Source organism: Pan troglodytes, chromosome 2 (genome assembly GCF_028858775.2).
Source record: "Pan troglodytes isolate AG18354 chromosome 2, NHGRI_mPanTro3-v2.0_pri, whole genome shotgun sequence".
Classification (NCBI taxonomy): domain Eukaryota; kingdom Metazoa; phylum Chordata; class Mammalia; order Primates; family Hominidae; genus Pan; species Pan troglodytes.
In genome coordinates, this window is record NC_086015.1 from 130,923,772 (window position 1) to 130,936,775 (window position 13,004).

The 13,004-nt window shown below is 50.6% G+C and overlaps 1 protein-coding gene across 10 annotated transcripts in view; it reads right to left on the reverse strand.

The window, feature by feature from the left end:
• The window catches only part of MGLL (monoglyceride lipase), a 134,491-nt gene that overhangs the window by 5,173 nt on the left and 116,314 nt on the right, over positions 1 to 13,004 (reverse strand). For 8 of the 10 annotated variants that reach the window (XM_003309986.6, XM_003309988.6, XM_009446404.5 and 5 more), the window contains one exon: positions 707 to 922. In XM_003309986.6, coding sequence (XP_003310034.1) covers positions 707 to 922 — 216 coding nt within the window. Of the gene's footprint in view, positions 1 to 523; positions 923 to 13,004 lie in introns of those variants that run through there. The other 2 variants (XM_054680967.2, XM_054680968.2) reach the window with 2 other exon arrangements.

The following is a 13,004-nucleotide window of genomic DNA, read 5'->3' on the forward strand; positions in this document are numbered from 1 at the left end:
CTCTGTCTGAAAAAAAAAAAAAATATATATATATATATATGTATGTGTGTATATATATGTGTATATATATATGTATGTGTATATATATGTGTGTATATATGTATGTATATATATGTATGTGTGTATATATGTGTGTGTGTGTGTGTGTGTATATATATATATATATATAATCTTGCTGTCTAATATTCCACATAACCAAGCCGCAGGGCCTGTCCTCAGGGCCCCTGTCTGCAGAGCTAGCTCTGGCAGGTCCCTTCACGGATCAGGCTCTGCCAAGTCCTGCCAGCACCTGTGTGCCCTGAGCCCTCTGGTGGCCATGGCTCCCGAGCTACTGCAGCCACCACTGGTGCAGAGGGAGGCTTGGGCATCACACGTGTCCTTGGAGCTTGGACATGTCTCTCTCGGGAGATTTTATTTGCTCAGTGCCCAGTTGCAGATTCCTTTCTTGCCTATAACATCTTTTGATTGTTCTTCTTCCCTTTGAGGCTTATTCATGCAAAACAATCAGCAAATGACTCGTGTTCTCTTGAAATTCATAGGCTCCTGGGATTCCTTTTATTTATTTATTTCTCGGTCAAGCAGGCTGGTCCCTATCCTGAGACCTGGGAGGTGGCCCTCGAGGGTCTGGGCAGATGTGCCCCAAGGGGTGCTGCCTTCCTGTCCCCCCTCCACCTTGGGGGGAAGTGGGCAAGTGGCAGCTGCTCACCTTGAGAGTCTTGTCCTGGCTCTTGGCTAACTCCATGAGCAGGTAGGCCCCTTTGCTGTCACACAGGCGATCGGCAGAGCCCTGGAGCAGCAGGAAGGGCACAGTCAGCTTGGGGAGGGCGCGCTCCACCCGTGAGACGGCATTCAGCAGTTGGATGCCGAAGCACACCTTCAGCCCTGCCCGGCAGATCAGGGGGTCTGAGTTATAAATGTCGACCTGGAGGAAGAAGGAGAGGGTTCCATCAGCATGGGCAGGGCTCACTTCCATAAGCCAGGCCTATTTCCTGGTAGCTTTTCCTTCTGCTCTGGCCTGAAGGGTTGATTCCATTCAGGTCAGCTGGGCTTGGGCATGGCTCTGAAGGCCAGCCGTGTTCATCCACAAACCTCATCTGCACCACTGGCAGTGCCTCTCCTTTCAGGCTTGAGGGTTTCACATACACATGGGTGCCTGTAGAAAATGTCAAGTATTGGCCAGGTGTGGTGGCTCTCGCCTGTAATCCCAGCACTTTGGGAAGCTGAGGCGGGCAGATCACCTGAGGTCAGGAGTTCAAGACCAGCCTGACCAACATGGTGAAACCAGGTCTGTATGGGATTTTTTGTATTTTTGTAAAAATACAAAAACTAGCTGGGTGTGGTGGTGGGCACCTGTAATCCCAGCTACTTGGGAGGCTGTGGTGGGAGAATCCCTTGAACCTGGGAGGCGGACTTTGCAGTGAGCCAAGATGGCGCCACTGCACTCTAGCCTAGGTGACAGAGCAAGACTCCGTCTCAAAAAAAAATTAAAAAAACGAAAGTTTCAAGTATTAATTTGTATTTTTAAAAATATAAGCAGCAGCATATTGTTCACATCAATTATTTTATTAAAAAGTAGCTCTGTAGCAGTTTTAGCACTTGATTTTTGTTCTCTGTCTCTGCTGATTTGGTGTCCACCTGGTGGAAGTGGATGAGGGGCAAACAGTAAACTGCAGGAACAGTTTACTGGGTTCTGTGCTGGAAAGCGAGGGTCCATGCTAGGAGCCCCTGGAGGGGCTTCGGCCAGGCACTGACAATGGGCTTTGGGGTGAGGGACGCCCAAGGGTGGGTCTGGCTGGGGTGGGCTCGGCCTCCGTGCCCCTCAGGGCTACACAGGGTGGTCAGACGCCCTGACAGGCTGTGCCCAAGGCCAACTCTGCCCCTCGACGGGATGTGGGTCCTCTCTCCTCAACCACCACCCTGTGGATCTTGCCTTTCAAGGGGCTGCTCTCTCCCCTGTCCTTGCTCTCCCTGGCCTGTCTGGGTTTCTGGCTTCACTCTTCCTGCCTCCATAAAGACAGCTCAGGCTCCACTGCCCTGATCTCTAGCATCTGCCCTACAGGATCGGGGGAGAAGTTTCTAGGAATCTCTCAGGCCCATAGAGGGCAGGAGTGAGCCCCTGATGCTTCTTTTTGTTTTGTTTTGTTTTGTTTTTTTGAGACGGAGTCTCCCTCTGTCACCCAGGCTGGAGTGCAGTGATACGATCTTGGCTCGCTGCAGCCTCTGCCTCCAGGGTTCAAGTGATTCTGCTACCTCAGCTTCCCAGGTAGCTGGGATTATAGGCGCCGGCCATCACACCCAGCTAATTTTTGTATTTTTAGTACAGACGGGGTTTTGCCATGTTGGTCAGGCTGGTCTCAAACTCCTGACCTCAGGTGATCCACCCGCCTCGGCCTCCCAAAGTGCTGGGATTATAGGCATGAGCTACCGCGCCCGGCCCCATGATGCTTCTTCATTCATGTTTGTCATCCTTGCCAGTGGGTTCTTGGTGGGTTGGGGAGGGGCCACGTGGTGAGGACTGGGTGAGGGTCAGAGAGCATGTGGGGTCGAGGAAGGAACATGCTGCCAGCTGCTCCCCAGGCAACCAGGGTGCCCACTGCGCTAGGACTCAGCATTTCCAAGAACTGAGCTACACCCCTTCTGTTGCCACCCCTACAAGGCCTCGGCCAGAATTCTGGACCACACCAAGTGGGAGAGGCTGTCCTGCAGTCACCCCTGCCATCCTTGGATTCCTTCCCATGCTGGGGACTGAGCACCAAAAACCAGACCATTTGTGTAAATCCACACGAGACAGATTAGCCACTTCCTGCAGCTGAGCTGGCATGAGTCCTGCTGGGCCAGGCCATCTGCTCAGAGCCTGAGAGGACACGGGACTGGCAGGGCAGTTCATGGGGGCCCATGGCCAGGCCCAACCACAGGGGGTGCTTCCCCAGGGTCAGCCAGGAGCCCTGAGGGAAGGAGGGCTGTAGGGTCCGCAAAAGAGCCTGGGGCTTAGAGTCACCAACAGCAGCGCCATCTACCAGCTTGTGCAGGGCTGCGACATGCAGGGTCTCATTGAGTAATAAAAGTAATAATAGCTACATCTGAGCTCTGGCTGTCTGCCCGGCACTAAGTGTTTTTGCATGCAGTAACTCACTGGGCCTCCATAACTCCCCTGTATGAGGAATTGCTCTCATTCTCTCCACTACACAGAGGAGGAAACTAAGGCACAGAGAGGCTTGTCAACCTGCCTGCTGTTAGTTGCCCCAATTCTTGTTCTGCCCTACAGAACCTTGATGTTTCCTTCGGTACACAACTGCTCAGAATAGAGACTACATTTCCCAGTCTCCCTTGCAGCTAGGTGTGGTCACATGACCACGTTCTGGCCAATAGAAAGCAGGCAGGGGCTGTGTACACATTCTGGGTTGACGGCTTATTTTCTCCTTGCCCCACAGAAAGAGTCAGGGCCGTGTGGACAAGGTTCGCCCCTGGAAGCTAGAGCAACAAGATGGGTGTCCTGATGCCAAGAAGTCACCCTCTCTCTTGGTTAAGCTGCTGTTGTTGGGGGTATGGGTTCCAGCAGGCTGGCGGTGCCCTGGGCTGGGCCACCACCCCATCCCATGCTGTCTCCAGGGCTCCTATGGGACCTGTGGGGTGGGGGCCACACCCTCGCCCCTGTTGCTAGCGATGTCTTACAACCACCTTCTTCCTGCAGCAGGCCTGCTGCTTTGCCCCGCTGACCCCAAGTGTCCTGGGCACAGGAGGCGCTCGGGGACTCTGCTTCTGAGTTTAATTGCACTGACGGCCCAAGCGGCTTCCTGCTCTTGGCTTCGTTTTCCATGTCTTGATCACGTAGGCCCTGTTTACACAATGGCCTATTCTGGGCCTGGGGCCCAGCCACCAGATGTGTCAGAGAAAGAGCAGGCCCCTGATGTGAACCACAGCCTGGACTGGAGGTGAGGGGCAGAGGGAAACTGGGACCAGGAGGTTGGGGAGGGCTGTACCACATGGGGAGATTGAGGCACAGAGCAGCCAAACCCTCCCCTCAAGTGGCAGTTCTGGCCTAATCACAATGGCCTTGATTTTTTGACATCTTAAGATCTCAATCCACCAAAAGTCCTAGGAATGTGGCTTGTGGCTCCCAGGAAGGAGATAGCCAGGCCCCTTCCTCCCAAACCAGGCCCAAGCCCAGAACATGAGCCCATTCATTCAATAGGGACCAGAGTCAGTCCCCAAATATTCCACACTGCGTGATTCCACTGATGTAATGTTCTTCACGTGACAAAACTAGAGAAACAGAGACCAGACTCACGGCTCTCAGGGCTGAGGAGGGTGTGGGGCGAGTGGGGAGGGGATGCGGCTGCAAAAGGGCAACATGAGGGGTCCTTGTGGGGATGGAGCCATCTGTGACTTGACTGTGTCAAGGTCAGTATCCTGGTTGTGATATTGTCCTGTCGTTTTGCAAAATGTCACTGCTGGGGGAAACTGGGTAATGGGTACATGGAATCGCTCTGTATTATTTCTTATAGCTGCTTGTGAGTTACAGTGATCTTAAATGAAAAATTTAACTAAGAACAAGTAACAAAGGCCCAGGCTTTGGCAGTCTCTCGCACCGCCACCTTCCTGTTTGGCTCACCATGGCTCCCACCAGCTGAGACCAGGGTCTGCTGGGGACATGGCAGCTGGAAGCAGGAGCCCAAGCTGGGGACCCAGGTCCAAGTGACCACCCCCACCGTGGCTCTAGATAACTGATTTCCTGGGGAGCCCCCACTGGCTGAGAGCTGAAGTCTTTTTTTCCCCGGGGTGGGGGTTGGGAGTATGGTAAGGCTCTACTCCTTCCTGGGCCTCAGTTTCCCCATCAGGGGACCCCAAAGGCTCCTCTTGGGTTTTAAGTTTCACAAGCTGGCCTCCTGTTGAGCTTGACAGCCAGGAATACACCAGCTGGGTCTTCTGAATTTCCAGCACTGTCTCTCTGTGGGAAGAAACTTTGCACTGAAGTGCAGTAAATACAGCTGCAATCCTCAGCTGGGAGTTTTCTTACACTTATGTTTGAGCAAAATCTAGACACAACCCCTGCAGTCAAATCTCTTGACCCATTTTTTTAAAAATTGTTCCATGATGAAATGCAATATCAGAGTTTAATTAGAATACTATGAAAAATAACTAATGCGTGGAGCCCTTGACTCTTTACTAGGTGCTGTAGTAAGTGCTTCACTCGTACTTGCTCATTTAATCTTCACGGGAACACTGTGATGTAGGAACTATTATTATTACCTTTTTACATATGAAGAGACAAGCTCAGAGAGGTTAGATGACTCACCCAAGGTTACACAGCAAGAGGCAGAGCCAAGGTAAGAACCTAGGCACTCTGCCACTGCCATCAGCATTCTTAGCCACTTACCATGCTCTGCTGCCTGTCTCGAGAGGAGAAGGTGAAGGTCAGTGCTGGGGCATACACAGCCAGGAGCTATGCAGGTGGCAGGGGCACTAGTGCTCTCAGAAAAGGCAGGAATGGTCCCTGATGAGGACCATAAGCAGATGGGCCTGACAGATGGTGAAGTGATCTGGTGGGGCCCAGGGGTTACCGCCCTTCACAGCCAGCCAGAGGGGATAGGGGAGCCCTTCTGGGCACAGACAGGCATGTGCCCTCCTGGATGCACCCCTAATCACAGAGAAATACAACCCAGCAGGCTTCATCCCTGTAGATCTGTCCACAGCTGGCTCTTCCTGCCCCTCCTTCCCTGCAATCTCCTCCCTTTTCCTACGGAAGCATCACCCTTCCACCTGGGCTTTAGAGCCCATCCTGGAATTCCCACCTTCTTCCTCCATTGTTTAGATCTCTCTTAATCCATCCATTTCCAATACAGGGAACTCGGATAGCCTTCTCTGGCATAATAGAGAAAGAGTGCATGACACTCTACCCGAGTGATCTCTGAAATTTAGAAACCTGCAGGAACCCTAACAAAAACTGGCAGGTCTTTACAGAGACGATGTCCTCATTTCCCACCTTTGTCTTGAATGGCCGGAGACATAATTTGTGGTGGAAAGAGCTGGATGAGAGAATCCTCTTGTGATGGCTTCTGTCTCCCATCACAAACAGCTTTTCAGCCCCTTGCTCTTAGCTTAATTAACATTGTCTACTCCGCTTTCAGGCCTCAGCTCAGCCTTCCCAGACCCCCACAGACTCTGCTGCCCCAAAGCCCTTCTCCCATGCCTCACTTGGCCTGGTCTGCAATCAGCACATCTCTTCCCACATGTCTGCCCCACGTGAGGGTCAGGGCTCTGTCTGTCCTGCCCTCTGCATGGCCTGCACGGTGGCTGGCACAGGGGAAGCCTTTGGTAAACTCTGGTGCGATGGATGAATAAGCAAACCATTCCCTAATCCAGCCCAAGAAGTAGCACCTTTGGGTACTGAGAGGCCAGCACAGACCTCACGGCAGCTGGGAACCGCTGGCCGCCTGCTGGCCAAGACAGTGTCCACAATGGGAATGAGACTTAGGACCCTCGAAAGGGGAGGCCCTTGTCATTTCATTCAGCGAATGGTCTTTCTGCATGCACACGTGGAAAGCCCCGATAGCTTGCTTTTGGAGCCGCTTGGCATTGCTTTCCTTCAGTGCATCGTGCTGAACCTCAGGCCCATGGAATATCCTAAACGCAAATAAGAATGTACCGTAGCCTGGGCACGGTGGTGCATGCCTGTAATCCCAGCACTTTGGGAGGCCAAGGTGGGCAGATCACTTGGGCCCAGGAATTCAAAACCAGCCTGGGCAACATGGTAAAACCCCATCTCTACAAAAAATACAAAAATTAGCCTGGTATAGTGGTGCACACCTGTAGTCCCAGCTACTGGGGGGGCTGAGGTGGGATGATTGCTTGGGCCCAAAAGGTGGAGGCTGCAGTGAGCTGAGATCATGCCACTGCACTCCAGCCTGGGCAAGCGAGACCCTGCCTCCAAAAAAAAAAAAAAAAAAAAAACCACCACCAACAACAATAGCAACAACAACAAAAAAAACAATGTCAATGTCCTGTGGAAGTTGGCCTGAATTTGGAACATGCTGAAGGCTGGAAACAGCTGTGCTTGGCGTGGTCATGGCGTGCTTCCTCTCCCACACATTCCCTCCCAAGCCTGTAGCACCCTGGCCACTGCTGTCAGCCCCCAGAGGGCTCACGGCATTGGGTCCCTGTCACGCAGAGATAGGTCCCATTTCAGACTCACAGATCTGTACCTGTCTCCCTCTGTGAAGAACCCTGTGGTGCTTCCCATGGGGGCTGCAGGGCAAAGTCCTAACTTCTTGGTATAGCCTGGGACACCTCCATCCCTGCCCTCCCTTAACACTCCCCACTCCCCTTGACCCCAGGGCCCTTGCACAGCATGTCCCCTCAGCCTTCAGACCCCTTCCTTGGCTGCCTGTGGAGTTTCTCCCTCCCTATCAACCCTCAGCTCAGCTGCCCTTCCTGCAGGCAGCCTTCCCTGGTCCCGTGTGTGTCATCCCCAGACCCCTTTCCTCATGTGCTTGTCGTCTGCACTACAGACTGGCCCCGATGTCTCCGTTTCCACCATCCCCTTCCACGGCCTTTCTCTTATCTGCCAGCAACCCTGTTCCTTCTCTTCAAAGCCCAGGTTAAGCATTTCCTCCTATGGACAGGTGCCCAGACACCCTCGCCAACATCCATGCTTCTCTCCCCAGGCTCCTGTATCTTCACCAGCACCTCCTTCAGTGAGCCTCTCTCAGAGCTGTGATAGCAACAGCTCTCACCTGCTAGGGTCCACACTGTGCTAGGTGGCTGTGCAGTCATCTGGAGGGATCTGAGGAAGGGCAAGACTGAGTGTGGCTTCCAAGGTCACACTGAGGAGATGGAGTGGGGTCCAGACTCAGGTCCTTTTGGAAGCCTGTGCTCTTCCCACTGAGCCTACCGCCTCTTTCCCCTCTGGGCCACCGCAGTTGATGGGCCTGGCTGGCAGGGACAACAGGGCGACTCATGGGGTGTCACAGCCTCCAGCTCTAGCCTGGCTGGAGTGGGAACCCTGAGAAAGTTTGTTGGTGTGGTGAGCTGCCTGCAGGGTGGCAGAGGGGAGATAGGCCCTGCCTGACTCAGCAGAAAGCTTCCCCGGCTCGATAGACCCAAGCAAGCCCTGCCTACCAGGAGGCCTGAGTCCCCACAATGACCTTACCCTGCCTTGGGCCAGCCCCAGCTGGCACCCAGCCTCGGTGGCTGAAATTCCTGAACCAGATCAGGGCCATTTGGAAAGAAGATGTTGCTCCACATTCTCCTCTCTTGGAAGCTGCAGTGCCATTTTGGACAGTAAGAGGATAATCAAGGATCAGCCTACAATTCTGAGTTGCCACTTAATCAAGGGTGTGCAAATTAATGAGCATTCTTTCCTCCAAATTACTTTTTAGTATGAAGGTTTGAACTCCTGGACATCCTGGCGTCTGTTTGTTTGTTTGTTTTTGAGATGGAGTCTCGCGCTTGTCGCCCAGGCTGGAGTGCAGTGGTGCAATCTTGGCTCACTGCAACCTCTGCCTCCCAGGTTCAAATGATTCTCCTGCCTCAGCCTCCCGAGTAGCTGGGATTACAGGCACACGCCACCATGCCCTGCTAATTTTTGTATTTTTAATAGAGACGGGGTTTCACCATGTTGGCCAGGCTGGTCTCGAACTCCTGACCTCAGGTGATCTGCCCACCTTGGCCTCCCAAATTGCTGGGATTACAGGCATGAGCCACCGCGTCCGGTCCTAGCATCCACTTTTAAGAGCAGTGAGCTAGGAATGGCTCTGCAGGTCGCAGCCCCGGCAAATGGGGAGAGCTGTTTGCATAGCCTCGCCCCACCACTGTCTCCTCCCCCAGGATTCCTTCTGCAGGGCTTCAGAGTCTTCACAACCAGAAGTGATGCAAAAAGTCAACCTCTTTTTGTCCTTTGGAGTGGAGGGCCCTGGAATGTGGCTCTGAACACAGAAGTGCTCCTAGGTGACCACCAAGGGAAAGGAAAAAGCAGCCACCACATTCTCTGCCTTCTCACAGGCTCAGGGATTTGAGGAATAATAAGAGAAACAAGAAAGAATTCCCAGGTCTTGCAGGACCACTTTCATAACTGCTGATCACAGAACAGCAAAATCATGCAGTCTCAAGTCTTAAATGGTGACAACTGTGGAAACTGGAGCATGGACTAGATCGAGGACAACAAGGGGGAATGACTGTTACTTTTCCTAAATGTGATAATGGCATGGGGTCCTGTGTGAAAGCCTCTGTTTTGAGTCCTTCCTCTTGGGCAACCCAGGCGGAAGTATTCAGGCGCATTCAGGATCGTGGTGTCTGCAGTTTACTTTTACATGGTTCAGCCAAAACAAGGTATCCACTTCATGACATTGGGTTTGGCAACAACTTCTTGGATATGACACCAAAAGCACAGGCAACAAAAGAAAAACAGATAAACTGGACTACATCAGAAAGAAAAAAACCCTTACGCTTCAGAGTACATTATCAGCAGAGGGAAAAGGCAGCCCACAGAATAGGAGAAAATACTTGCGAATTATATTTGTATATGTGGTTAATATCCAGGTAAGGGGTTAATATCCAGAACATATACAGAACTCCTGCAACTTAACAACAAATAACAAACAACCCAATTAGGAAATGAGCAAAGCAAACGATGGGCCAGACAATCCTAGGCAAAAAGAACAAAGCTGGAGGAATCATGCTACCTAACTTCAAACTACATTCCAAGACTACAGTAACCAAAACAGCATGGCACTGGTACACAAACAGACATATAACCAATGGAACAGAATGGAGATCTCAGAAATAAGACTGCATATCTACAACCATCTGATCTTTAACAAACCTGATGAAAACAAGCAATGGGGGAAGGACTCCCTATTTAATAAACGGTGCTGGGAAAACTGGCTAGCCATATGCAGAAAATTTAAACTGGACCCCTTCCTTACACCATATACAAAAATTAACTCAAGGTGGATTAAAGACTTAAATGTAAAACCCAAAACTATAAAATCCCTAGAAGAAAATCTAGGCAATACCATTCAGGACTTAAGCACAGGCAAAGATTTCATGATGAAAATGTCAATGCCAAGTGCAACAAAAACAAAAATTAACAAATGGTATCTAATTAAACTAAAGAGCTTCTGCACAGAAAGGGCTTCTGCACAGCAAAAGAAACTATCATTACAGTGAACAGACAACCTACAGAATAGGAGAAAATTTTTGCAATCTATCCACCTGACAAAGGTCTAATATCCAGAATCTACAAGGAATTTAAACAAATTTGCAAGAAAAAAACAACCCCATCAATAATGGGCAAAGGATATGAATAGACACTTTTCAAAAGAAGACATTTATGTGGCCAAGAAACACATGAAAAAAAGCTCAACATCACCGATCATCAGAGAAATGCAAATCAAAACCACAATGAGATACCATCTCACGCCAGTCAGAATGGTGATTATTAAAAAGTCAAGAAACAACAGTTGCTGGTGAGGCTGTGGAGAAATAGGAACACTTTTACATTGTTGGTGAGAATGTAAATTAGTTCAACCATCGTGGAAGACAACAGAAACCCCATTTGACCCAGCAATCCCTTTGGGTATTACTGGGTATACACCCAAAGGAATATAAATCATTCTATTATAAAGATACATGCACACGTATGTTTATTGTAGCACTATTCACAATAGCAAAGACATGGAATCAACCCAGATACCCATCAATGATAGACTGGATAAAGAAAATGTGGTACATATACATCATGGAATACTATGCAGCCATAAAAAGGAACAAGATCATGTCCTTTGCAGGGACATGGGTGAAGCTGGAAGCCATTATCCTCAGCAAACTAACACAGGAACTGAAAACCAAACACCACATGTTCTCACTTATAAATGGGAGCTGAACAATGAGAACATATGGACACAGGGAGGGGAACAATACACACTGGGGCCTGTCAGGAGGAGGGGCACGGGGGGAGGGAGAGCATCAGGATAAATAGCTAATGCATGTGGGGCTTAATACCTAGGTGATGGGTTGCTGGGTGCAGTAAACCACCATGGCACATGTTTACCTATGTAACAAACCTGCACGTCCTGCGTATGTATCCTGGAACTTAAAATTAAATTAAATTAAAAAAAAAAGAAAAAGAAAAACAATAGACAAGAAATAGGAAAAAGAAAAGAAATGGGCAAAGGATCTGAACAAACATTTCTCTAAAGAAGACATACAAGGTCCCAGCGCAGTGGCTCACGCCTGTAATCCCAGCACTTTGGGAGGCTGAGGCGGGCTGATCACCTGAGGTCAGGAGTTCAAGACCAGCCTGACCAACATGGAGAAACCCCATCTCTACTAAAAATACGAAATTAGCCTGGTGTGGTGGCACGCGCCTGTAATCCCAGCTACTCAGGAGGCTGAGACAGGAGAATCACTTGAACCTGGGAGGTGAGGGTTGTGGTAAGCCAAGATCGCGCCACTGCACTCCAGCCTGGGCGACGAGAGAGAAACTCCATCTCAAAAAAAAAAAAAGAAGAAGAAGAAGACAACATACAAATGTCCAAAAATCACATGAAAAGACACTCAGCATCACTAACCATTAGGGAAATAGAAATCAAAGCCACACTGAGATGCCACTCTATACCCATTAGGATGGCTACTATCAAAAAACACAACCTAACAAGTGTTGGCGAGGATGTAGGGACACTGGAACCCTTGAGCACTGTTGGTGAGAATGTGAAATGGCACAGCCACCATGGAAAATGGCAGCATGGTTCCTCCAAAATTACCAGCAGAATATGACCCAGCAATCCCACTTCTGGGTACATACATACCCAAAAGAATGGAAGCAGGGTCTGGAGTAGATATCTGCACCGCCACAGGCACAGCAGCGTTATTCACAACAGCTGAGAGGTGTCTTTGAGAGAGCTTTGCCCAGGCTATGTTCCCACGGAAGCCCAACTGAGCCCACATCTTTCTTTCCTCCACTGCCAAGGCCCTACTATGTGCATGTCCCACATACCCACAAAGGTACTGAGAAAGAAGCTCAGTTGGGCCTGCTGGACACAGAGAACTCCTCAGTGTGTCCTGTATCTTGCTGGCAGCTGTGGCTTCCCTGACAGTCTCTGCAGTCCCTGGTTTTCTGCTGCCATTAAAGCATCATACTTCCAGGATCTGCCTGTCATGAGCTCACAGCCGTTTCTCCCAGCCTTGGTGACCGGCAGGAGTGGGACTGGGAGCGGGTCCAGAGCTGGAACATCTACAGAGGGTGGTGCAGGGCGCAAAAGCAACGTAGAGCAATTCACACGCTCCCTCGCCACCACCCCACATGGAGCCATATGCCCAAGAGACTTTCTAGTGCCTGTTGTTTTTTTAGGGCATTGGGAAATTTTTAGCTGCAAATACTGGTAATAAGACTGTCTCAAATAGACAAGTATATGCTGTGGGGAATGTAAGTGATGAACGATAGAGAGCCACAGAATAAAATCTGCTAGCCAAACCGAGTTTGCTGGAAGGTTCTTAGCTCGTTCTCGGAGGGAACTCCCGTGGAAGGCTGTGTCCTGGGGACAGTGTGGGAGGCTGAAGCCCATCTTTAGCTGTGGTTACGCTTAAGTCGAAGGCCTCAGCATGGCCGAGCTTTCCAAGACCCGGCAGGAGCCTTCCGAGGGCCTCTGGGCAGCATGGGTGCAGGACAGGCAGGCAACAGGGGGACCTGGAGCCAACTCCTCGACATTGGGCACATCCGAAACACCGGGCAGAGGAGACAAAAAAGGAAGCTGAGTGGCCACTCCTCATGGCTCCCGGGTGCTCAGAACTAAGCATATGGCCTGCCTGAGGAAATATAAACTAGCAGATGCTCAGGAAGGGCCTCCCAGGGTACTTATAAAGAACAGAGACTGGGCTCTAGAAGACAAGTGGCCTCAGGAGATAAGCAGCTGAGGTTCCTAGCGCAAGGTGTGCTCAGAATCATGGCCTCTTTGCCTCCCGCCTCCACCCCTTCCACAGCCTGGGAGAGGAAGCAGTGCATTCCG